This window comes from Muscardinus avellanarius (assembly GCF_963383645.1).
Source record: "Muscardinus avellanarius genome assembly, chromosome: 11".
NCBI lineage: Eukaryota > Metazoa > Chordata > Mammalia > Rodentia > Gliridae > Muscardinus > Muscardinus avellanarius.
Window position 1 is genome coordinate 100,906,071 of NC_137797.1, and position 26,653 is coordinate 100,932,723.

Genomic DNA, 26,653 nt, shown 5'->3' on the forward strand with positions numbered 1-26,653 from the left:
TGCCTTAAGTGATCAAGTCCCAGTCGAAGTCATCGGGGATCTCTTCATTGGCCCCGGGAGGTGGGACCGGAGGCCGAGGGACCATGTGGTGTGCTGTCAGGAAGACAGAGTAAAAGGAGGCTGGATGAGAAGCTGTTCCATGATTCTAGCGATTGTTCCACCCCCAAAGAAAATGACAGTGACGCATGTGTGTGATTTGGCCCACCCCTCCTAAGACATTGGTACCAAAGATGGAAATCAAGGCCATTCTGTGTGTGTGTGTGTGTGTGTGTGTGTGTGTGTGTGGTACTAGGGGTAGAACCCAAGGGCTTTCTACCTCCAGGCTGTACTCCCAGACCTACTTTATATTTTATTTAGAAACAGGGTCTCACTAAATTGCTGAGAAACTTACTATCACTAAGTAGCTGAGGCTGGCTTCGAACCCACGATCCTCCTGTCTCAGCCTCCCAAGTACTGGGATTACAAGTGTGCACCACAACCTCTAGCTAAAACCAAGGGCATTCTATCTCTGAGCTACAACCCCAGTCCTTTGTTTATTTATTTATTTGCAGTACTAGGGGTGGAACCCAGGAGTATTCTACCTCTGAGCTATACCCCCAGCCCTATTGTTTGTTTATTTTGAAACAAAGTCTCACTAAGTTGCAGAGAGCCTTACTAAGTAGCTGAGGCTGTCCTCGAACCACTATTCTCTTGTCTTGGCCTCCCAAGTACTGGTGTTATAGGCCTGACTTAGAAAAGGATTGAGAAATAGCAGGCTTGGTGGTGCATGCTTGTAATACCAGTACTTGGGAGGCTTAGACAGGAGGATCACAAGCTTGAAGCCAGCCTCAGCTACTTAGTGAGGCTCTCAGAAACTTAGAGCCTGTTTCCAATAAAATATAAAAAATAGGTCTGGGTTTGTAGCCTGGAGGTATAAAGCCCCTGGGTTCCATCTCCAGTATCATATTTAAAAAAAAAAAAAGAGGAGTATTAAGCTGGCGTGGTATCTCTCACCTCTAATCCTAGTATGATCATGGGCTCAAGGACAGCCTCAACAAACACAAAAATAAAATAGAAAAGTCAGGCATAGTGGCACACACTTGTAATACCAGCATTTGGGAGACTGAGACTGGAGGATCGCGGTTCTTAGCCAGCCTCAGTTATTTAGTGAGACCCTCCACAACTCAGTGAGAACCTGTTTCAAAATAAAGAATAAGCTGGGCGTGGTGGCACATGCTTGTAATCCCCACTCTTGGGAGGCTGAGACAGGAGGATCGCACGGGTTCGAAGCCAGCTTCAGCTACTTAGTGAGGCTTTCAGCAACTTAGTGAGACCCTGTTTCCAAATAAAATATAAAAAAGGTCTGGGAGTATAGCCCAGAGTTCTGGGTTCCAGCCTCTGGGTTCTACCCCCAGTACCACCAAAAAAAAAAAAAAAAAAAAAGAATAAAATAGGGCTAGGGGTATAGCTCAGAGGTAGAATGCCCCTAGGTTCTATCCCCAGTACCGAATGCTGGGATTACAAGCGTGCGCCACCATGCCCAGCTTATAAGTATAATCTTTTTTGTGGTACTGGGGATTTTATATCTTACAAAATATAAGATATTTTATATATCTTAGATTTATATATATTCTTTGGAAAGAGGGTCTCACTGAGTTGCAAAGGGCCTTACTAAGTAGCTGAGGCTGGCTTTGAACCTGTACTCTTCCTGTCTCAGCCTCCCAAGTACTTGGATTACAAGCGTGGGCCACCACGTTCGGCTCTGTATACACATTTTATTTTACTTGCCTAAGTAAGTATATCTCTATCTAGATTCCAAAGCTAGACATAAGTATCCCACATATCTGTATTTGTTTATATTTATACTTCCATTATTGTCGTGACAAGCTTAGTTTTCATTTTTCTTTCATTTGGGGGAGTGGGTATTGAGTCCAGGGGCAAATAACCTTTAGCCATTTTTATTTTGAAATAATCTTAGCCAGGTGAGATGGTGCACACTTGTCATCCCAGTACTTGGGAAGCTGAGACAGGAGGATCACAGGTCCTCGGCCAGCCTCAGCTACTTAGTGAGGTCCTCCAAACTTAATGAGACCATGTTTCAAAATAAAGAATAGCTGGACGTGGTGGCACACGCTTGTAATCCCAGCATTTGGGAGGCTGAGACATGAGGATATGGGTTCGCAGCCAGCCTCAGCTACTTAGCGAGGCCCTTTGCAACTCAGTGAGACCCTGTTTCAAAATAAAGAATAAAAAATGGGGCTGGGAGGGGGTTAGCTAGGAGGTAGAATGCCCCTGGGTTCCTTCCCCAGTGCTGAAAAAAAAAAGTCTGGAGATATTATTTGGAAGTAGAATGGAAAAAAAAAAAACAGTAAAACTGGGGCAAAGGGTATATCTCAGTCGAAGAGTGCTTTAGGATTCTATTTATACAATATGTTTATATATTCTATTTATTTATTTTTTAATTTATATTGCAGTACTGGGGATGAAATTCAGAGGCATTCTACCTCCAATCTATACCCCAGGCCCATTATTTTATCCTTTAGTTTGAAACAGGGTCTCACTAAGTTGCAGAGGGCCTCACTAAGTAGTAGAGGCTGGCCACAAAACTCCTTTCTCAGCTTACCAAGTACTGGGATTACAAGCATGTGCCACCATGCCCAATATTTATATTATATTCATATATTATATTTAGCATCACTCAATAAATAAATAAATAATGAAATCTGCCCCTTTAGTCCTCCTGCTTTACACCTCCCAGCCAGTAGCCCGTCCCTTCTCTCCGGCCTTGAGGATCCGGAGGGCTCACCCCTTTGAGCAGGTGCAAAGGTGCAGAGGGAGAGGACAGCTAAAGGACCATGGGAGTGGAGGACTCTGGGCCCCAAGTCACACTTCATTCAGGAAAGTGAAGCCGCCTCCTGCCTCTTACCTGGGCGGTTGTATCCTGCTGAGTCCTGGGCGGGGATTGGGTACATGGGTGAGGGGCCAGGGTAGAGGTGGGGGCCTTGTGGGTGTCCATAGGAGTTCACTGCCAGAGGAGACAAGGGTTAGTGAGTGGGAAACCACGGAGTCAATGCAGGAGGAGAAGCAGCCAGGAGAAGCAGGCAGCCCCTGCCTCGCTCCTGAGCTCTGCGCCAGGAAGGCTCCGGACCAAAGCTGTCTATCCGTGCTCACCGCTTAGGGAGAAAAGGGACGGACAGTAGGACTGTGATATGGCCAAGAAGACTGACAAGTACAGAAACAAGACCGTCAGCTCCCTCTCCTCTGGCTGGTTCGATCCACCTGACAAGGTCCAGCTAAGGGTCACTGAGCTACGGCCTGGAAGGGGACTTAATACAGCAACTGTCTTCCCTTTTCTGTGTGTACGCGTGTGTGGTGCTGGGGATGGAACCCCGGGGCATCCTACCTCCACACTCTTCCCCAGCCCCATATTTTATTCTTTATTTTGAAACAGGGTCTCACTGAGTTGCAGAGGACCTCCCTCACTAAGTAGCTGAGACTGTCTAGGAACTGCCATCCTCCTGTCTCAGCCTCCCAAATGCTGGGATTGCAAGCGTGCGCCACCATGCCAGCTCTATTTTTTTCTTTTTCTTTTTCAGAACTGGGGATGGAATCCAGGGGCTTTCTGCCTCTAAGCTACATCCCCAACCCTATTTCTTCCTCCCTCCCTCCCTCCCTCCCTCCTCCTCCTCCCTTCCTCTTTCTTTCTTTCTTTCTTTCTTTCTTTCTTGTACCGGGGATGGCACCCAAGAGTATTCTACCTCCGAGCTACACCTCAGCCCTATTTTTTATTCTTTATTGTGAAACAGGGTCTCACTGAGTTGCAAAGGGCCTCACTAAGAAGCTGAGGCTGTCCACAAAAGGCGATCCTCCTATCTCTGGCCTCCCAAACGCTAGGATTACAAGCGTGCACACCCGGCTCTACTTTTTTTTTTTTTTTTTTTTTCTTTATAAACAAGGTCTCACTGAGTTGCAAAGGGCCTCACTAAGTAGCAGCCGAGGCTGGCCATGAACCGCGATCCTCCTGTCTCTGCCTCCCATATACTGGGATCACAAGTGTGTGCCACCAAGCCCAGCTCTCCCTTCTGTATCTTTTAGCGCTTTACTCATTCAATAGGTGGTCAGTGTGGCGCCCTGGTCTCACCGCTCAGGACGGGTCACTATCCACGGGGTGACTCCCTCGTCTCTCTTTGGCCAGTCACCGCCCACCCCGGCTCCTGTTCACCCGTCTCCACCTCCTCTGGGCTTGCGTAGTTCTGTACCTTGGTTCATGGCTGGCTCCTGTTTGCCACTGGTGAGGGCACAGGCGTCAGAGATGCGGGCAGGGGCTGGCGGCCGGTGGGAGCCCCCCGGGGGGGGCAAGTGGCCCGTCTGCATTAGGAAGTGGTTGAGGGAGTCGCACAAATTGGCAATGTGGTGCTGGTCGAGGGTCCAGTTCTTCTGCTCGGCCTGTCGTAGACTCTCCATCAGCTCTACAAAGAGGAAAGGGAGTTGTGCAGACTGGGAGGCCCCGGACTCCAAGCCCCAGCTCCCCCCACACCTCCAGGAGATACCCTGTCAGCATGCACTAACAGTAATTTACATCTTTACTTAGTTATTAAATTACTTATTAGTTTATTGCAGCACTAGAGATTGAACCCAGGGCATTCTCCCTCTGAGTTATACCCACAACCCTATATTTTTTGAAACAGGGTCTCATTAAGTTGCCGAGGGCCTCACTAACTAGCGGAGGCTGGACACAAACCCGGTGATCCTCCTGTCTCAGCCTCCCAAGTACTGGGATGACGAGCGTATGCTACCACACCACACTTATTTTATTTTACCTCTGTGGCACTGGAGATTGAACACAGGGTGTATTCTACCTTCAAGCTATACTCCTAGGCCTATCTATTGGTTTACTTACACAAGGGATTGAACCCAGGGTGTTCTACGTCTGAGCTACATCCCAGCCCTATTTTATTCTGTGTGTGTGTGTGTGTGTGTGTGTGTGTGTGTGTGTGTGTGTTTTGCTGGGGAATAATTCCAGGGGCTTTCTACCTCCAAGATACATTCCCAGCCCTATTTTTTATACTTTATTTTGAAACGGGATCTTACTAAGTTGCAGAGAACCTCACTAAGTAGCCGAGGCTGGCTACAAACCTGTAATCCTCCTGTGTCAGCCTCCCAAGTCCTGGGATTATAGGCACATGCCACCAAGCTCTGCTTTCTGCTTGCTTGCTTGCTTGCTTGCTTGCTTGCTTTCCTTTTTCTTTCCTTCCTTCCTTTCTTTTTTATTTTTATTTTTGTTGCGGTACTGGAGATGGAATCTGGGGCATTGTACCTCTGAGCTATACCCCAGTCCTATTTTTTTATTCTTTATTTTGAAACAGGGTCTTACTAAGTTGAAGAGGACCTCATTAAGTATTTAAGGCTGACTGCGAATCTGCGATCCTCCTGTCTCAGCCTCCCAAGTACTGGGAATATAAGCGTGCACCACCACGCCCGGCTCTCCATTTTAAAGAATAAAACAGACCCATAAAAAGACCCAGTGAGCCATCTATGGTCACAAGGTCAAGAAGTGGAGACAAGAGTACAAACAGTGGCTAGGGATTTCTGAATTCCCAGAGTCAAGACTAGAAAGCCGGGCATGGTGGCACAGGTTTGTAATCCCAGAACTCAGGAGACTGAGACAGGAGGATCGCGGTTCACGGACAGCCTCAGCTACTTAGTGAGGCCCTCCGCAACTCAGTGAGACCCATTTTCAAAATAAAGAATAAAAAATAGGGCAGGGGGTGTAGCTCGGAGGTCGAATGCCCCTGGGTTCCATCCCCAGACCCGCAAAAAATAAAAAAAGACTAGAGCAAGCCTTTGCCATATTTTGAGTTAAGGCAAACTTAATTTGAAGACAGTATCAATTTGTCTTGTGTAATACAGAAGGGAAATAATGAAGCAATCTTCCAACTTCCGTGACCCACCCGCTTGCGGTTCCGCTGGGGCTTTCCCATACGCTTCCCTTCGGACCTCGTCCTCCATGCACTGACCTGAGAACTGCGACTGCTCAATACTGGACCAGTTGAGCCGATTCACCATCTTGAAGCTTTCCTTTAAGGAGTCGATATTGGAGCACCAGTCAGGAGGAAAGGCTGCCAGGAGGAACGTGGAGAGGGAGAGGAGAGTGATGTGCATTACGCCCGTCATCGACTGATGACGGCCACACGCGGTCCTAGCACCGACCCAGGCCCTCCCTCGTGTCACCAAGACAGTTTGGGGCTCTCTGCCCTGCAGGAGCCTCGGGACCCACAGAGTTGTTCATGCTCTAGGTGCAGCCCAGCTCCTAAGCAGGAGGATATGCAAGGTCAACCTAATTCATCCATAAACATGGAGGGCAAATGATGGAATCCTCAGTCCCCGAATCCTGAATAAGAAGAGCTCTGTGGAGGGACTTCCGGGAAGATGGCGACCGAGAAAAGCGGGGCTTAAGAGCCCCGCTAACAACCAATCTCCATTACCACAAAATCAGCGCCTTTCATAGCCAGAAAACACCATCACCAGAGAAACAAAAAAATCACCAGGCTCCAGAGAGAAAGCGGTCTGAGAACAGAGCTCAGAGCCAAGGAGGAGATACACCGGCCTCACGCCCGAGGCCGCGGCAGCAGCGCCATACTGCCCGCGGCAGCTGCGACTTCACCGGACAGCTACAGCAAGCCGAGGTGAGCTGCTGCGGTACAGCCAGGCGGGATTTCTCGCCGCAGGTAAAATCTAAAGCTCCCAGTGGCTGAGCTCAGCACACGCTGCAGGGATTCAGAGTGGAAATCAAAACCAAGATGAAATACGCCAGCCTCACGGCCGAGGGCGTAGCAGCGGCGCCATATTGCCACCGGCAGCAGCAGCAGAGAATTCACCGAATCCAGTACAGCTACATCTGCGTACTCAAGAACAGTGAGTCAAATTGCGGGCCACAGAAGAGAAATCCCAGTACTGTTCTCCCTGGGACTTGACCCAGTGGGGGGGGACTGTTCTCCCTGGGACTTGACCCAGTGGGGGAGGGGCAGTGGCAGAGATATCACACCATAGGAGAACGTGCAACCTGGCACCCCCCACAGTCTAAAGCAGCCTCTATCGACTCTCCAGGTCGGAGACTCTGTGATACAACCCAGTAAAGGAGTAGTGGGGTCTGAGATACTACTGACTCGAGATCCAGAACACCTTAAGTGAAGTCATAGTGACCCAAGGGAAGAACCAGAGAAGGCACAAACTTCCGAAATCATGGGAAAGAGGAATAATACTGGAGCAATGAATGCCCACAACCCCACAACATCAGAACCCGATAAAACAGAAATTCAGAGATTTCTAGAAGATCAAATCAGGAAAATAACTGTACAAATAATAGAGGTGCTTCGAAAAGAACTCAGAGAGAGCCAAAAAAGAGATAAAAGATGCAATTAATGAAGTAAAGGCCTCAATTCAAAGCACAAACAACCGATTAGACCACATGGAGAACAGAATCTCGCTCTTAGAAGATGATCATTCCAAAAATGAATGCATAGTTTCTAATTTAGAAAAAATAATCTAACAGTAGGAATCTGACATTGAAGAAATATGGGCCCATTTTAAGAGAGCTAACCTAAGAATAATTGGAATAGAGGAGGGAAAAGAAAGTGAAACCAAAGGGATCAACAATCTCTTCAAGGAAGTAATAGCAGAAAATTTTCCAAACGTAGAGCAAGAGGTTGATACACAGGTCCAGGAAACTTATAGAACTCCATTTAGACAGGATCGGAGAAGAGGATCCCCACGCCACATAATTGTCACAATGACCAATGTGGAAGCCAAGCAGAGAATTTTAAAGGCAACAAAAGCAAAGGGCCAAGTGACATTCAGAGGCAAACCAATTAGAATCACTCCAGACTTCCCAAACCAAGTCATGAGCGCCAGAAGGGCTTGGAGTAACATATTCCAAACTCTGAAAGAAAACAACTTCCAGCCAAAAATTTCCTACCCAGCAAAACTTTCTATCAAATTAGATGGAGAAATAAGAAGCTTCCATGACAAACAGAAACTGAAGGAATTTATGTCTTCAAAACCAGTGCTAGAGAAAATACTCAAAGAGATTAACTACAAAGAAGAAATAGGTAACACACTCCAGAACTTGAGAAACAAGATTTTCCATCCAACAGACAACTAAGATTGGTTATCTGTGGAGATTCATTATTTATGTTAGTCTTTTACCTATCTCTAAAGGGTATTGTTTGCCTTTATTGTTGTTAATTTTTAGGATTTCTAGTTGGAATATTAATATACCTTCAGATATAGCATTTGGAAATATTTTATCCCATTCTATTAGTAACTTTTAACTCTGTTTACATTGTCTTTGGATATACAATATCTTTTTTATTTTTTAGGGAGTTTGTAGACTCTTCTGTTGCCTGTGCCATTGAAATCATATCCAAGAAATCACTGCCAATTTCAGTGTTGTGAGGTTTTATGACCCAGATTTTCTCCTAAAAGTTTATAGTCTTAAGATTTATATTTAGGTCTTTTATCTATTTTGAGTTAATATTTGTATATGGGATTAGGTAAGGGTCCAACTTTATTCTTTTCCATGTAATTATTATGTTTCAACAATATTTAGTTAAAAGATTATTATTTCATTATTTTGAAACAGGATCTCACAGAGTTGCAAAGGGCCTAAGTAGTAGCTGAGTTTGTCCCTGAATGGCAATCCTCCGGTCTCAGCCTCCTGAATACTGGTATTACAAGAGTGCGCTACCAGGACAGGTTTATTCTTTATTTTTGAAACAGGGTCTTACTAAGTTGCAGAGGGCCTCACTACATAGCTGAGGATGGCCACAAACTTTCGAGCCTCCTGTCTCAGCCTCTCAAGCACTGGGATTACAAGCATGTGACACCACTCTTTGCACAGAGATGGTACTGGGGATGGAATCCAAGGGCTTTCTATCTCGGGGCTACACTCCTAGACCTATTTTGCATTTTATTTGGAAAGAGGGTTTCATTAAGCTGCTGAGAGCCTCCCTAAGTAGCTGAGGCTGGCTTCAATCCTGCGTGATCCTCCTGTCTCAGCCTCCCAAGCGCTGGGATCACACCTGGCTGTGACACCACTCTTAAACTTTCTAAACACCTGCATCTCCGACTGGAACCAGGGGCTCTGTGCCCCTCGGCAGCCTCCTACTCACCAAAACCTGTGCTGTTGATAGGCGCCTGGCCCTGCGCCTGCGGCGGGGGCGGCTGCTGGGCCTGGTGGGCGTGCGGATGGTGCAGATGAGGGTGGTAGCCTCCGTGCTGCAGTGGGGGTGGATGCATGGCCATAACAGACTGCGGCCCATAGCCTTCAGCCCCAGCCGGCTTCCCGGCCGGTGCATTACAGCCATCAGGGCTCGGGGTGTGCAATGCAGGGGCGCCCCCTACAGTCGACGAGCCCTGGGCCTGCGCGGGCGGCGGCTGCGGCTGCTGCGAGGACTGGGGCGGTGGCGCCTGCTGCTGCTGAGGTGGAGGCTGCTGCTGGTACATGTAGTAGTTGTTAGTGGGTGGCATGTCCCCCAGGAGAGAGGAAAATCCTGTGGGCAAAGGAGAAGCAGGCATGTGACGTCGAAAATGTAGTTTGCGCTAAATTAGATTTTTTTTTTGGCGGCACTGAAGATGGAACCCAGAGGCATTCTACCTCCAAGATACACTCCCAGCCCTAATTTTTATTTTATTTATTTATTTATTTGTTTGTTTGTTTGTTTGTTTGTTTGTTTTGTGTATGTGGTCCTGGGGATAGAACCCAGGGGCTCTCTACCTCCGAATTACGCTTCTAGCCCTATTTTTTAATTTTTTATTTTGAAACAAGGTCTCACTGAATTGCAAAGGGCCTAAGTAGCTGAGTCTGTCCGTGAACCGCGATCCTCCTGTCTCAGCCTCCCAAATGCTGGGATTATAAGCGTGGACCACCACACCTGGCTTGCACTAACTTTTTATATTGCATCTCAGGGATTTTGGTATGGGCCTGGAATCACAGTTTCAAAATAAATCAGACAGGTATGATGGCCCACGCTTGTAATCCCAGTAATTGAGAGGCTGAGACAGGAGGGTTGCAGGTTCAAGGCCAGCCTCAGTAAGGATCTCAGCAACTTGGTGAGACCCTGTTTCCAAATAAAAAATAAAATAAGGCTGGGAGTGGACCTCGGAAGTAGAATGCCTCTGAGTTCAATCCTCAGTACTACAAAAAAAAAAAAAAGAATCAGACAGCCAGGTATGTTGGCACACATCTGTAACGCTGGTTAATACTTGGGAGGCTGAGACCAGAGGATTGCAGATTTGAGATCAGTTTCAGCAAATGAAAACCTGCTTTAAATAAAATAAATAAATAAATTAATTAATTAATTAAATATTAGTGGTTTAGCCGGGCGTGGTGGTGCATGACTATAATCCCTGCGCTTGGGAAGCTGAGACAAGAGGATCGCAGAGGTTAGAAGCCAGCTTCAGCTACTTAGTGAGGCCTCCGTAACCTAGTGAAATCATTTCAAAATAAAGAATAAAAAATTGGGCTGGGAGTGGAGCTCAGAGGTAGAATGCCCCTAGGTTCTATCCCTGGTATCTCACACACACACATAAAAATTGGTAACTGTTTGAATGATAGAAATATGAAGGTTTATTATTCTATTCACTGTGCTTCAGCATCTGGTTATAATTTATCATAATAAAAGTAACTACTGCTGCCCTCTACTGGTCATTCTCTAAATAACCTGCTAGAAGCCAGGTATGGTGGCGCACGCTTGTAATCCCGGCGCTTTGGGAGGCTGAGACAGGAGGATCGCACAGGTTCGAAGCCAGCCTCAGCTACTTAGTGAAGCTCTCAGCAACTCACTGAGACCCTGTTTCCAAATAAAATATAATATAGGTCTGGGAGTATAGCCCGGAGGTAGAAAGCCTCTGGGTTCCACCCCCAGTACCACCAAAAAATAAATAAGTAAATAACCTGATAGTGCCATAAAATCACCACCCTGGGGTGGGGTGTAGCTCAGAGCAGAGGCTAGCCTGCAGGAACCACATCCTCCGTTCAATCCCCAGTACTGCAAAGGACGGAGGAGAAAGGAAAGACTACTCCTGCCTCTAGACAGCAGTCTCCCGGCTCTTTTTCTCAAGCTAATAGCCGGGCATGGTGGCACATGCTTGTAATCCCAGTACTTGGGAGGCCAAGAGGGAAGGATCGCAGGTTCTCAACCAGCCTCAGCTACTGAGTAAACCCATCTACAACTTAGTGAGATCCTGTTTCCAAATAAAAGAATAAAAATAGGTCTAGAGTATAGCTTGGAGTTAAAATGCTCCAAGTTCCATCCCGAGTATCACCAAAAATAAAAAATTAAAAAAAAATAATAAGAAGCTGGGCGTGGTGGCGCAAGCTTGTAATTCCAGCATTTGGGAGTCTGAGACCAGAGGATCACTTTCGCGGACAGCCTCAGCTACTTAGTGAGGCCCTCTGCAACTCAGTGAGACCCTGTTTCAAAACAAAGAATAAAAAACTGGGCAGGGAGCTGGGCGTGGTGGCGCACACTTGTAATCCCCACACTTGGGAGGCTGAGACAGGAGGATCAAGCAGGTTCAAAGCCAGCCTCAGCTACTTAGTGAGGCTCTCAGTAACTTAGTGAGACCCTGTTTCCAAAAATACGTCTGGGAGTATAGCCCGGAGGTAGAAAGCCTCTGGGTTCCACCCCCAGTAGCACACACACACACAAAAAAAACTGAGCAGGGGATGTAGCTCGGAGGTCAAATGCCTCTGGGTTCCATCCCCAGACCCGCAAAAAGAAGAAGAAGAAGAAGAAGAAGAAGAAGAAGAAGAAGAAGAAGAAGAAGGAGGAGGAGGAGGAGGAGGAGGAGGAGGAGGAGGAGGAGGAGGAGGAGGAGGAGGAGGAGGAGGAGGAGGAGGAGGAGGAAGAGGAGGAGGAGGAGGAGGAGGAGGAGGAGGAGAAGTAAGGGCCGGGTGTGGTGGCACATGCTTATAATCCTAGTACTTGGGAGGCTGAGACAGGAGGATCTCAGATTTGCAGCTATAGTTACTTAGTGAGGCCTTCTGCAACTTAGTGAGCCCCTATCTCAAAACAAAGAATAAAAGAGCCAGGCGTGGCGGTGCACACTTGTAATCCCGGCATTTGAGAGGCTAAGACAGGCAAATTACGGTTCATGGACAGGAGTATAGCCTGAAGGTAGAAAGCCCCTGGGTTCCACTTCCAGTATCAATAAATAAATAAATAAATAAATAAATAAATAAATAAATAAATAAATATAGGTATGGAAGTATAGCCCAGTAGTAGAAACCTACTGGGTTCCACCCCCCAGTACCACAAAAAAAAGAAGAAGGAAGGAAGGAAGGAAGGAAGGAAGGAAGGAAGGAAGGCAGGAAGAAAGGCAGGCAAGCAAGCTGGGGTGCTCAGGGGTAGAACACCCTGGGTTCAACCCTTAGTACCACCCCTCACACAAAAGTAAGTCTGTCCACGCGCTGGTCCCGACTCTAGACTCACCGTGCTGCGAGGAGGAGGAGGACGACTTCTCCAGCATGGATTTGTAGAGGTTGCGGAAGGACCAGCTGAGGTCCTGAAAGTTGATCTCTGAGTAGGAGAATTTGAAGTCGTGGTTGGTGTTATAGAGGGAAGGGGGAGCCTCGGCGTTCTCTCGGCCTGGAGCCCCAGCTGCCCCAGCTCCGCCATCCACAGACCCCGTGCCCTGCAAAGACAGGTGAGAAACGCTGACCCGAGTCCCAGAGGGGCCAGCACAGCTCTCCTGCGGTCACCTGCGTCTCTCTGGTCCTCCCCCAAATATCCAGTGATCTTTTTTTTTTTTTTTTTTTTTTTGCGGGTGTGGGGATGGAACCCAGGGGCATTTGACCTCCGAGCTACACCCACTGCCCTATTTTTTATTCTTTATTTTGAAACCGAGTCTCACTGAGTTGCAAAGGGCCTCACTAAGTACCTGAGGCTGTCCTCGAACCGCGATCCTCTGGACTCAGCCTCCCAAATGCTTGGTTTACAAGCGTGCGCCACCACACCCGGCCAGTGATGTATCATTCATTACTCTTTCTTTTCTCGCTGGTTCTTTGGTGTGTTTTGATTTATGTGGTACTGGAGATGGAACTCAAGGAGCTTCTACCTCTGAGCTACACTCCCAGCCCTATTTTATTTTATTTTATTTTTGCGGTACTGGGGATGGAACCAAGGGGCATTCTACCTCTGAGCTACACCCCCAGCCCTATTCTTTATTCTTCATTTTTGAATTGCAAAGGGCCCTCACTAAGTAACTGAGGCTGTCCACGAACCATGATCCTCCTGTCTCAGCCTCTCAAATGCTGGGATTACAAGCATGTGTCACCACGCCCAGCTTTTTTTTTTTTTTTTTTTTTTTTTAATTTGGAAACAGGGTCTTGCTAAACTGCAGAGATTGGCTTCAAACCTTCAATCCTCATGACTCAGCCTCCCAGGTACTGGGATTACAGGGGTGTGTGCCACCACACACAGCTCATTGGGTTTTTTTGTTTTTTTGTTTTTGGTGGTACTGGGGGTGGAACCCAGGGGCTTCCTACCTCCGGGCTACACTCCCAGACCTATTTTATATTTTATTTGGAAACAGGGTCTCACTAAGTTGCTGAGAGCCTCACTAAGTAGCTGAGGCTGGCTTCGAACCTGTGCAATCCTTCTGTCTCAGCCTCCCAAGCGCGGGGATTACAAGCGTGCGCCACCACACCCACCTTCATTGGTTCTTTTGAATCTAGTCTTTTTCTCCCATCTTTTCTTCTCTTCTCTATTTTTTTTTTTTTTTTTTTTTTTTTTTTTTTTTGGTGGTACTGGGGTTCCTGGAAGCCCTTCTACCCCCGGGCTACACTCCCAGACCTATTTTTACATTTTTATTTTGGAAACAGGGTCTCCTAAGCCAGCACGCGTGGCTGGCTTCGAACCTGCGCGATCCTCCTGTCTCTGCCTCCCAAGCGCGGGGATGACAAGCGTGCGCCACCACGCCCGGCCTTCTCTTCTCTATTTCTTCTTTTTGTGTGTATGTGGGGTGGGGGGATACTGGGGATTAATTCTACCTCTGAGCTACGCCCCCAGCCTGATTCTATTTCTTTTCTTTTTTTCTTTCTTTTTTTTTTTTTTGCAGTAGTAGGGATGGAACCCAGGGGCATTAGACCTCTGAGCTACACTCCCAGCCCTATTTTTTATTCTTTATTTTTAAACAGGGCCTCATTGAGTTGCAGAGGGCCTCACTACATAGCCAAGGCTATTTTCAAATTGAGATCCTCCTGTCTCAGTCTCCCAAATGGTGAAATTACAAGTGTGCGCCACCACACCCGGCTCTGATTTTATTTCTTATTTGGAAAAAGAGTCTCATTAGGTTGATGAGAGTCTTAATACTTGCTGAGGCTGTCCTCAAGCCTGCAATCCTCCAGTCTCAGCCTCCCAAGAACTCAGATTACAGGCATGCACTGCTTTTCCCGGCTCAATACAAGACTCTGAGCAGAAATACCTAAGCCACCCACCACCATCCCCGTGCCCCCTACCACCTGGCCCCTACCTGGCTGTAGCTGGCTATGGCTGCGGGGCTCTGGAGTGACAGCTGGGTCCTCCCTTCTGGAGGTGGCGAGGCCTCTCCGGGCCCTGGGGCGCCCCCCCTGGGGCTCTTACTGGCCTCCTGATCCGGAGCCTCTTGGGATAGCTGAGGGTCGTGAGGGAAGAGAAACCTGTAAGCACAAGCGGAAAGTCCGCCCAAGACCCGTGGCTCCCTCCTGCTGAACAAATGTCCATGGTGGGGGGTGAGGAGAGGGAGAAGGAACGGCTGGCTCAGAAGCAGCCCCCAGCCCACCCCCCAGGAGGAGCGAACTTACGTCGTCATCGGGAGGGTGTCTTCTCTTTCGGGAAATGTCGGGGCAGGTGTCAATTGTCCAGTAGGAGCCCTGGAAGAAGAACCCGATCCCGCCGAGAACAAAATCATTACCTGTAGACGTTTCCACTTTTGGAAATAAAGGTATTCCCAATAGCCAGGTTAATACAATAGTTACATGAAGAGGCAAGGCCAGGCCTGGGGTGCCGCTCGGTGGTAGAGGCCGCACCTAGCTTGCACAAGGCCGTGGCTTCCAACCCCAGAGCCACAGAAAAAAAATGGTGCCGACAATCACGCAGGACACTGAGGGTCCTGGGTGTCACTAAGGAGTGACACTGTCCCCAAGATCACGGAATGTGCCAGAACTAGTCCTGTGCCCCAGAGGCCTATGTTATTCTTCTTACTTTTTTTTTTTCAGTACTGGAAATGGAGCCCAGGGGTATTCTGCCTCTGAGCTACATCCCCAGCAGTACTTTTTATTCTTTATTTTAAAACAGGGTCTCACTGAATAGCAGAGGGCTCCACTAAGTAGTAGCTGAGGTTGTCCTCAAACCACGATCCTCCTGTCTCAGCCTCCCAAATGCTGGGATTACAAGCGTGCGCCACCACGCCCGGCTCTCTTTAGCCTTTTTTTTTTTAATATGTGTTTCATCTGAAGTACTTTAAAACATTTATTAAATGTGGCTCGGCCTCAGTTATTCTGAAGGGGAAGGATAATGGCATTTAGTTCACAGGGCTGACAAAGACACTGTTAAGACCTTAACACCGTTAAGACCTTAACGTCCACATGTGCCAAGGGGGGACCCCGGCCCTGCTCCTTTACCAGGGTGAAACCTAGAGATCTTCGTGTGGAATGTGTTCTATGCATCTGTCTTTTACGTGAAGAAGAAAGAGTGGAGCACAAAAGAAAGGTGATCCTCAAAGTCAACTTTACCATAAAGAGTCCAATTAAAAAAAAAAAAAAAAGACTTCACAACCCTCCTTAGTCACCCATGCTAGTGGGGGCCCCACACGCTTGACAACCAAGCTCTTCCTTTGAGGAAAAATAAAGATGCTTCTCTAATTAGCATGATTTCCTCTTCTGGATAATTAAAACTGCCACAGGACTCGGGGCTGTCGGCGGCTTCCCTCTCCTTCCGACTCCTCCCCACAAATCCTCCCGCAGGATCTCACCTTGCCGGGGTCATCCCGAGGTCTGGGCACCTTCCGGAAACATTTGTTGAGAGAAAGGTTGTGCCGAATGGAATTCTGGGGAAGAGGAGAAGCAAGTTAGAAGCGAGCATTGTGCAAAGCAGAACGATTTCCGAGAGGGCACAGAGGGACGCCACAGAGCATAATGCACAAGAAAGTTCAAGTATCAGGGTTAACGGCTGGCTGCATGATGATGGAGGGAATGGGTATCAGAAAGCAAGAATAAAGGCCAGGCGTGGTGGCACACGCGTGTGAGCCCAGCATTTGGGAGACTGAGACAGGAGGATCAGGGTTTAAGGACAGCTTCAGCTACTTAGTGAGGCCCTCCACAACTCAGTGAGACCCTGTTTCAAAATAAAGAATAAAAATAGGGCAGGGGGTGTAGCTCAGAGGTCGAATGCCCCTGGATTCCTTCCGCAAACCCCCCCCCAAAAAAGATATAAAATTGGGCAACAGTGTAGCTTGGAGGTAGAATGCCTGTGGGTCCAATCCCCAGTACCAAAATAAAATAAAATAAAATAGGGCTGGAATTATAGCTCAGAGGTAAAAGGCCCTTTGGTTCAATCCCCAGTATCACCAAAAAAATATGTGAACTAGTGATTTACAGGGTGAGAAAACGACACACAGTTGGCAAATACGCTGCTCCTCCAAACGACTGGAGCGCCAGCCTGCCTTCTTCGCTTAGACAAGGAACCCCCTTTCCTTCATCTCTAGCCAAACAACTTAACCTCTCATTACCTGTTTGGTGGGTCGATGATGGTAAAGGACCTAATTACAGTATTTTTTTTTCCTTCTTGGAAGACTGTTTTCAAAAGATGATGACTGCTGGGTGTCCCATCTCCGGGCAGGTGATGTCTGACCCTGGCACGGTCATTTGAACGTAGCACAGTGGAGTAAATATTTGCGAGGTGAATGAGTGTCTTTTTTGGGGAGACAGAAGAGGGTGTGATGAGCCACGGCATCCTGAGATCTCCCAAACTATGCTTATTGGCTTGGCATCACCGGAGTTTCCCTGGTAGTTTTCTTTTATTATTATTTATTTATTTAAAGGGTGTCACTAAGTTGCTGCAGGTGTTTGCTGGTCTCATTCTCCTGTCTCAGCCTCTCAAGTGACAGGATTACAGGCATGTGCCACGACACCCAGACTTTCTGATTTTTTTTTTTTTTTTTGGTACTGGAAGTTGGACCAAGGGGTGTTTCTACCTCTGAGCAACAATCCCGCCCCCTGGCCTATCTTATTTTTTATCTTGAAATGGGGTCTCCCTAAGTAGCTGAGGCTGGCTTTGAACCTGTGCGATCCTCCTGTCTCAGCCTCCCAAGCGTGGGGATTACAAGCGTGTGCCACCACACCCGGCTAGGGATCTCCCTAAATTGCTGAGGAAACTCAGCACTATGTTGCTGAGGCTGGCCTCAAACTTTTGATCCTCTTGTTTCAGCCTCCCGAGTTCTGGGATTATAGGGATTGAATCCTAGAGGTATTCTACCTCTAAGCTATGAGCTATACTCCCATCCTTAGTGTGTGTGTGTGTGTGTGTGTGTGTGTGCGTGTGTGTATGAGGTACTAGGGATGAAACCTTGAGGCATTCTACCTCCAAACTACAACCTCAGCCCTATTTTACGTTCTTTATTTTGAAACAGGGTCTCACTGAGTTGCAGAGGGCCTCACTAAGTAGCTGAGGTTGGCTGTGAACCTGCAATCCTCCTGTCTCAGCCTTCCAAATACTGGGATTACAGGTGTGTGCCATCATGCCTGTCTTCCTGATATATCTTAATTTGTGTATCTGTGTATGGTACTAGGGAGCTAGGGGTGTAGATCGGAGGTAGAATACTCCTGGGTTCAATACCCAGTACCAAAAAGAAAAGTAGACATTAAATTAATGAGATTTAATACTTTCAGCCCTGCTCTCTTTTTTATTTTGTAACAGGGATTTGTTAAGGTGCTAACGCTGGCCTTGAACCTGCCATCCTCCTGTCTCAGCCTCCCAAGTACTGGGAATTCCAGATGCGTGCCACCAACACCTGGCTGCCTGATAAGTCCAACTTGGAAAAAAATAAAAGTTTAATAAAAGATTAAGTTTATATGTCTCCGAGAGAAGGCAGAGTAAACTGAACAGAACGGAAAGGAAACAACAAGCCGGGCGTGTTGGCGCAGCTTGTAATCCCAGCACTTGGGAGGGTGAGACAGGAGGATCGCGGTTCGCGGACAGCCTCAGCTACTTAGTGAAGCCCTCCGCAACTCAGTGAGACCCTGTTTCAAGATAAAGAATAAAAAAATTGGGCAGGGGGTGTAGCTTGGAGGTCGAATGCCTCTGGGTTCCATCCCCAGGCCAGAAAGAAAGAAAGAAAGAAAGAAGGCTGGGGGTGTAGCTCGGAGGTAGAATGCCCTTGGGTTCCATCCCCAGTACTGCAAAAAAGAAAGGAAGGGGCCGGGCGTGGTGGCGCACGCTTGTAATCCCCGCGCTTGGGAGTCAGAGACAGGAGGATCACGCTGGTTCGGAGCCAGCCTCGCTGGCTTAAAAGACCCTGTTTCCAAAATAAATAAATAAATAAATAAATAAATAAATAAACACACACACACACACACACACACACACACACACACACATAAAAAAATAGGTCTGGGAGTGTAGCCCGGAGGTAGAAGGACTTCCAGGAACCCCAGTACCACAAAAAAAAAAAAGAAAGAAAGAAAGAAAAGAAGGAAGGAAGGAAGGAAGGGAAACAACAGCAGAGAAAAGGCTCTACCTTCCAGCCGATGCCCGCGTTCTTGTAGTAGGGGAAGTTGTCGCAGATCCAGCGGTAGATCTCACTGAGTGTCATCTTCTTGGCCGGAGAGGAGTTGATGGCGTAGGTTATGAGGGTGGCGTAGCTGTACCGGGGCTTGCCGTCCTGATGGACTCCGGCCTCGTCTTTGCTCAGCGTGGCGTTGGGATCTGTGGGGGAGCCCGGGGAACACTTGCGGCTGGCCCCCGGAGGCCCAGCCTGGGCGGTGCTCCCCAGCTTCTCGATGGTCGCTGCTCGGAAGGTGAGCTGGGGGAGCCAGTCTATGGAGGTGAGACTACTCTCCAGGTCAGACGCCATGATATTCCTGGGCTCTGCAGAGAAGAAGGCAAAGGGGGGGTAAGAAAGAGATGAGTGTCACTGCTGGTTACTGGAGGCAAGAAATACTATATTCCAAGCTGTAATATATATATAATACTATGTTTCTAATGTTTCAGGAAAGTTGCTTCTTCACACCATAATTCCCATAGAAGACCTCTCTCCTGGGATGGTCCTCAGCTGCTGTTCCCAGAAAACCCAGTAAATCATTGATCATGGACCAGAGGATGGAGTGCTGTTTATCCTACATCTTCATACAGAGCATCTCCACGAAGACTTTCCTTTAAGGCTGGACCAGAGGCCAAACCTCACACCGAATTGACCTATTCCTTCATTTCTCTTTATATACAGTTCCAAGGTCTATTTTAAAACCCTGCAGGGAGCCCGGCGTGGTGGCGCACGCTTGTAATCCCAGCATTTGGGAGGCTGAGACCAGAGGATCGCGGTTCGCGGACAGCCTCAGCCTACTAAGTGAGGCCCTCCACAACTCAGTGAGACCCTGTTTCAAAATAAAGAATAAAAAATTGGGCAGGGGGTGTAGCTCGAAGGTCGAATGCCTCTGGGTTTCATCCCCAGACCCGAAAAAATGAATAAATAAATAAATAAAAAATAAATGAAAAAAATAAAAACTTTGCAGGGGCCAGCCATCGTGGCACACGTTTGTAATCCCAGTACCTGGGAGACTGAGTCAAGAGGAATCCCGGGTTCAAGGCCCACCTCGGCAACTTAGTGAGGCCTTATGCCACTTACTGAGACCCTGTTTCAAAATAAAAGAATAAAACAAGGTGTGGGGGGGTGTGGCTCTGAGGTAGAATGCCCTGGGATGCAATCCCCATAAACCAGCGTACACGCCGAACGTACATGAGCATACACACACACACACACACACACACACACACACACACACTCCCCTGTCTCCCAACATTCCTCCTTCTGTTTTTTTTTCCTCCCTGAAACAAGGTCTTGCTAAGCCTGAAGGCTCACAAGATCAAACCTGCGATCCTCCTGTCTCAGCCTCCCAAGTACTCACACCAACACTTTAAAAGATACATGACCAGCATTCCGTCTTTTAATCCCACAGCCGTGTGCTTATGAGGCGTATCAGGCACATATCCCAGGCATAAATTATAAATGACAGCTGCAAAGAACAGATACAAGACCGACTCTCCACAAACAGCGAAGCCCAGAGCCGGAGCACAATGCACTGGGCAGCATACATTACCCACCGAGAGCACAGAGTCAAGTCACACACGGGGCCAGCAGTCCTGAGGACACTGCCGCCCTCACACCCTTAAAGCTACCAGGAAGAGTCGCAGAAGGACCTCCCACCTCTCAGTCGCTGGGAGACACCCAGCTGTGTGCGCACCGGTGACAATCAGATACCCGGGCTAAAAATAGCGCTCTGGGGCTAAGAGCTGGCTCCCCTTCCCCGCCCTCCTCCTCCCGCCTTCCTCCCCAGCCCGGCACGGCACGCAGGCTTGCTGAACCTCCGTGCAATCTCCTAAGGCTGCCAGCCCGCCCACGCCTGATGTTTGCACGGCCCGCTGCCAACCACCCCGCCTGGGAGCCTCCCGCAGGAGACATGGAGGTGCAGGGACGTTCGGGTGGGGAGAGGCGAAGAAGAGAGGGGGCCACATCCTTGTTGCAGGGTCCGGAGAGGCTGGCAGCAACCCCTCGGTAGCCATTTGGCACTCCCTGAGAGCCGATGCCAGCCACCCCCGAAGCCCTTCCTTGCTGTCTAACAGGTTTGTGCCTGCCCAGCTGCCAGATTCCAGAGAGCGTCCCACCAGGGCAGTGGCCTGGAGGAGTCAGAGCCTCAGAGCTCAGAATCCCCATGCCTGCCTGTCTCTGTCTGTCTGTCTGTCTGTCTGTCTGTCTCTCTCTCTCTCTCTCTCTCTCTCTGCAGGTAGGCGATGCCCAAATCCACAGCCAGAGATGCACGAGCTTATTGAGCGTGGTCCACTCAGATCTACACGTCAGCCGCGGGTCAAAACCCAATCCCAGAGGGGCCCCCTGCCCCTCTCTCCTGACCTCAACATGCTCATCGGCTTTTCTACTTTGGCAAGAATTCTTCTGTCCCTGAAAGGCAGGCCCTTTTCCTGAGGTCTGTGATCTCTCACTCCCTTCTCCCCCAGGTCCCACCCATGCAGTCTGCCGGTACACACACGTACCAGCCGGTGACACACCCAGTCCATCCACCAGGCTGAAGGGAACACCTCCATGCCTCCAGGGACTGGGCAGCAAGACGCTCAACTGCCACCCAGAGAACTATGAGACAGGAGGTGAGAGTGGGGGGCATGTTTATGAAGAGCATCAGAGCCGGGCGTGGTGGCGCACGCTTGTAATCCCAGCATTCCAGAGGCTGAGACAGGAGGATTGCTGTCCTTGGCCAGCCTCAGCTACTTAGTGAGGCCCTCTGCAACTCAGTGAGACCTTGTTTCAAAATAAAAAATAAAAAATAGGGCTGGGGGTGTAGCTCAAAGGTAGAATGCCCTTGGGTTTCATTCCCAGTACTGCAAAAAAAAAAAAAAAAAAAAAAAAAACAACATCACGATAGGTTTCAGCAGCCGGGCGTGGCGCACGCTTGCAATCCCAGCATTCCAGAGGCTGAGACAGGAGGATGGTGGTTCCCAGACAGCATCAGCTACTTAGTGAGGCCCTCTGCAACTCAGTGAGACCCTGTTCGAAAATAAAGAATAAAAAATAGGGCTGAGGGTGTAGCTCAGAGGTAGAATGTCCCTGGGTTTCATCCTTAGTACCACACAAAAAAAATAAATAAATAAAAATAAAAATAAAGAATAAAAAGGGAATGGGGTGGGAATTGGGTAAGGGCTAAATTAGTGATGTATACGTGTATGCCTCTACCATCATGTATACCATTAAGAGATATGTACTTCATTAAGACGTATAATTACAATGCGCCAATAAAAAATGTTTTAAAAATAGCTGGGAGTGGTGGTGCATGCTTGTATTACAAGAACTTGGGAGGCTGAGACAGGAGGATCACAGGTTCACAGCCAGCCTCAGCTACTTAGTGAGGTATTGTGTTACTTAGTGAGACCCTGTTTCAAAATAGAGAATAAAAAGTAGAGCTGGGGGTGTACCTCGGAGGTAGAAGGCCCCTGAGTTCCACCCCCAATACAGCAAAAAAAATAAATAAATGAATAAAATCTGGAAAATTACAGTGACAATTATTTCCCAAACCACACACCTTCTAGCATTTTGCTAAGTCAAATCTCCCAGCCACTGGGTGTGGTGGCACACCCCGGTAGTCCCAGGACTTGGGAGACTGCTAGTTCAAGGACAGCCTCGGCTGAACAGTTAGCAAAGACCCTATTTCAAAAGACAAAAATGGCTAAGAGTGTAGCTCAGAAGTAGAATGACCTGGGTTCCATTCCTAGTAACACACACACACACACACACACACACACACACACACACGCCAACCTCTGAGCTACAACACGACGCCGGGGAACAGCTCTGCCCTGCAACCAAGTCTCTTGGCTGAACAAGAGCATTCTGTGGATCAGATGCTCATTGAGCAGGGATCTCCTGGGTCCCCGTCAGAAGAAGAGATCTGTAAAGAAGTTTTACCGTAGCCCCCATTTTCTTTCTTTGAGACAGGGTCTTGCTATGTTGCCCAGGCTGGCTTTGAACTCCTGAGCTCAAGTGATCTTCCTGCCTCAGCCTCCCAAATGCTGGGACTAAAGTGTAGCCACGGTACTCAGCTCCCGATTCCTTACCATCACCTGCTGAAAAGTCCTAGGAAATCTGCCTCCTCCTCCTTCTCCTCCCTCCTCCTCCTCCTCCTCCTCCTCATCCTCCTCCTCATCCTCCTTCTTCTTCTCTCCCTCCCTCCCCCCCTCCTTTTTTTTTTTTTTTTTGGTACTGGGGATTGAACCCAGGGACATTCTACCTCCAAGCGACACCCCCAGCCCTATTTTTTATTCTTTATTCTGAAACAGGGTCTAAGTTGTGGAAGAACTCACTAAGTAGCTGAGGCTGGTTGCAAACATGTGATCCTCCCATCTCAGCCTCCCAAGTACTGGAATGACAAGCGTGAGCCACCACCAGCCAGAAAGCTCATCTTAAGAACACAGAAAGTTGGGCATGGTGGGGAGGATGGCAGATCTGAGGACAGCCTCAACAGGTAGTGAGATTCTCATCAACCTAGTGAGACCCTGTTTCAAAATAAAAATAAAAATAGTGCTGGGGGTGTAGCTCAGAGGTAGAATGCTCCTGAGTTCAATCCCTAGTATATAACATACACAGACACACACACACGTACACACATGCACACACACACACACACACACACACACACACACACACACACACACAGACTTTAGGCTGAAATTTCATTGGAAACTCTCTCAACACTGAACAGAACCAGGAATGTGAATTTCAGATGTTTAACGGGTTTAGAAAATCCCTTTGGCAAGCCGGGTGTGGTAACACACGCTTGTAATCCCAGCATTCGGGAGGCTGAGACTGGAGGATTGCGGTTCTCGGACAGCCTCAGCTACTTAGTGAGGCCCTCTGCAACTCAGTGAGACCCGGTTTCAAAAATAAAGAATAAAAAATAGGGCAGGGGGTGTAGCTCGGAGGTTGAATGCCCCTGGGTTCCATCCCTAGACCCGCAAAAAAAAAAAAAAAAAAAAAGAAGTAGAATGCCCCCGGGGTTCCATCCCCAGTACCTTGAAAAAAGAAAGAAAGAAAGAAAGAAAGAAAGAAAGAAAGAAAGAAAGAAAGAAAATCCCTTTGGCATATGCCAATGGCCAGGAATCCAGGAATTCCTGAAAGGAAAGCAGTCTTGATCCTTGCTAGTTCTGTGTGCTTCAATACCCTTCCCCCAGCACCCGGTTAGGCCACTGTGTTAAATTTAACCTTTCTTCAGTACCCTTACAGCCAGTTCTCCAGATACAAAGCTCGCCTTTAAAAGCTATTCCAAAGCAGGCAAGATGGCGCACACCTGTAACCCCAATACTTGGCTGAGACAAGAAGATCACAGTTTTGAAGACAGTCTCAATAATTTAGTGAGACTTTCATCAACCTACTGAGATCCTGCTTCAAAACAAAAAAATTAAAAGTAGGGCTAAGGGTATAGCTCAGAGGTAGAATGCCCCTGGGTTGTATCCCCAGTACTGCAAAATAAATACATACATACATACATACATACATACATACATACATACATAAAATAAGGTTGGGTGGGGATATAGCTCTGGGTTCAATCCCTAGTACTATAAAAGGAAAAAGAAAGGAGGAGGAGGAGGAGGAGGAGGAGGAAGAGGGAAGAGGAAGAAGGAGGAGGGAGAAGGAGGAGGGAGAAGGAGGAGAAGGAGAAGGAGAAGGAGAAGAAGAAGAAGAAGAAGAAGAAGAAGAAGAAGAAGAAGAAGAAGAAGATGGAGGAGAAGAAGAAGAGGAGGAGGAGGAGGAGGAGCCGGGCGTGGTGGCGCTTGGGAGGCAGAAACAGGAGGATCACACAGGTTCGAAGCCAGCCACGCGTGCTGGCTTAGGAGACCCTGTTTCCAAAATAAAAATGTAAAGATAGGTCTGGGAGTGTAGCCCGGAGGTAGAAGGGCTTCCAGGAACCCCAATACCACCAAAAAAAAAAAAAAAGAAGAAGAAGAAGGAGGAGGAGGAGGAGGAGGAGGAGGAGGAGGAAAGCAGCAGCTCATTGGGCTGCTCCTTCCGGACCCCCAGCCGCACTCTCCTACAACCTGCTTCCCCATCCCTAAGGGCAGCCCCGTGTGCAGAACCCCAAGCCTGGCTGACGCTCCTCAGCTCTATTCTCAGCCTGGTCACTCACTGTCCTTGGCTATCCCTTGCTCCCTGAGGAAGTCTTCGTGTGTGTGTGTGTGTGTGTGTGTGTGTGTGTGTGTGTGTGGTGCTGGGGAATGAACCCAGGCACGTTCTATCTCTGGGCTACACTTGGGTCTAAGTTGCTGAGGGCCTCGTTGAACTGCCGAGGTGCGCTCCCTCCATCTCAGCCTCCCCAGATGCTAAGATCACGAGGTGTGCGCCACCACGCCCGGCTCCTGATGGAGTCTGGAGGCCTCAGTTTCCCCCTTCGCCTAAAAGAGATGAGGTCACCTGCCCCGCCCAAGCTTTAACCCTGGAGGGTAGGGAACGAAGCTGAATGAACTCGTGGCTGCCACACATTCCGCGCTCCCCAAAATAATGAGGCATGAGGCTAATGTCCGGGGCTATTATTAGAAAGGCAAATACGAGGTAGTTTCGTTTCTCAGTCCAACCAACCTAGTTACCCAGACCTCTCTCTCCCTCCAGGTGGGCCCGGTGCCACTAGACTTGGGCAGAGCAGAGTCAGGCCACATTCTTCCGTGGTGTTGGAAGACTGAAAGGAAATACCCCCGAAACTGGGAAAGGCAGCCAAAGGTCAGGCTGCACCACATCCAGGGATGGCTCAGGAAGACGTCGGACTGGGGGAAAGGCAGAGAGAACTGAAAGCCATTCTGTAGGACTGAACGACCAATGCCAAGGGAGAGGTACAAGGCCCCAAATAACTGGCCCGCTTTCCTTCCCACTTTAAATGGCTGGGAATGGCGCTCCGTGGTGCCAAAGTCAGGGATGAGGAGGGATAACTGCCCGCCCACCCCGCCATCGAGCCAAAACTAAGAGGGCTGTGGCTAAGCACCTCGGGATCAGTCAAGCTGCCTGGGTTTCATCCCCACAGCATTACCCACTGGCTAGGCAATTAACCTCTCTATGTATCAGTCTGTAAAATAGAGAGGATAACTGTACCTACAAGTGTGGTGGCAATTATCTTAAGTTAGTATATTTAAAGCACTTAGTGGCCGGCATGGCGGTACAGGTTTGTAATCCCAGTGCTTGGGAGGCTGGGGCAGGAGGATCGCTGAACTGCCCAAGATCCTGCTTCAAAACAAAAAACTTAAAAGGAGGGCTGAGGGTATAGCTCAGAGGTAGAATGCCCCTGGGTTCTATCCCCAGTACCGCAAAATCAGCCTCAGCAAGTCAGCAATTTAGTGAGGCCTTCTGTAACTTAGACCCTATTAAAATTTATATATATATATATATATATATATATATATATATATATATATATGAATGCCTCTGGGTTCAATTCCCAGTAAACAAAGCACTTAATGCTACATAAGTGAAGCTGTGTGTGTGTGTGTGTGTGTGTGTGTGTGTGTGAGTAGGGATTGAACCAGGGGCATTCTACCTCTGAACTATACCCCATCCCTTTTCTATTTTTTTTTTAAACAAGGTTTAGCTAGGTTGATGAGAGTCTCACTACTTGCTGAGGCTGTCCTCAAACCTGTGATCCTACTATCTCAGTCTCCCAAGTACTGGGATTACATTCATATGTAACTATGCCTGGCAAATATATATATATATATATTTTTTTGGGGGGTGGTACTCAGGGTGGAACCCAGGGACTTTTCTACCTCCACGCTACACTTCCAGATCTATTTTATACTTTATTTGGAAACAGGATCTCACTAAATTGCTGAAAGCCTCACTAAGTCACTGAAGCTGGCTTCGAACCTGTGCGATC

The 26,653-nt window shown here is 48.2% G+C and overlaps 1 protein-coding gene across 1 annotated transcript; it reads right to left on the reverse strand.

Annotated features, from left to right (window-relative positions):
- Nucleotides 1–4: 4 nt before the first annotated feature.
- Nucleotides 5–25,503, reverse strand: FOXJ2 (forkhead box J2; the record flags this gene model as incomplete). The annotated part of the gene is made up of 11 exons (XM_080705190.1): nt 25,483–25,503; nt 18,757–19,104; nt 15,994–16,068; nt 14,825–14,893; nt 14,515–14,655; nt 12,474–12,675; nt 9,150–9,530; nt 5,997–6,098; nt 4,239–4,448; nt 2,906–3,004; nt 5–93 (listed from the first exon to the last, which is right to left on the reverse strand). The coding sequence occupies exons 2-11, from the start codon at nt 19,090–19,092 to the stop codon at nt 5–7; spliced, it is 1,704 nt and encodes a 567-aa protein (XP_080561316.1). The 5' UTR covers nt 19,093–19,104; nt 25,483–25,503.
- Between the last annotated feature and the right edge of the window lie 1,150 nt (nt 25,504–26,653).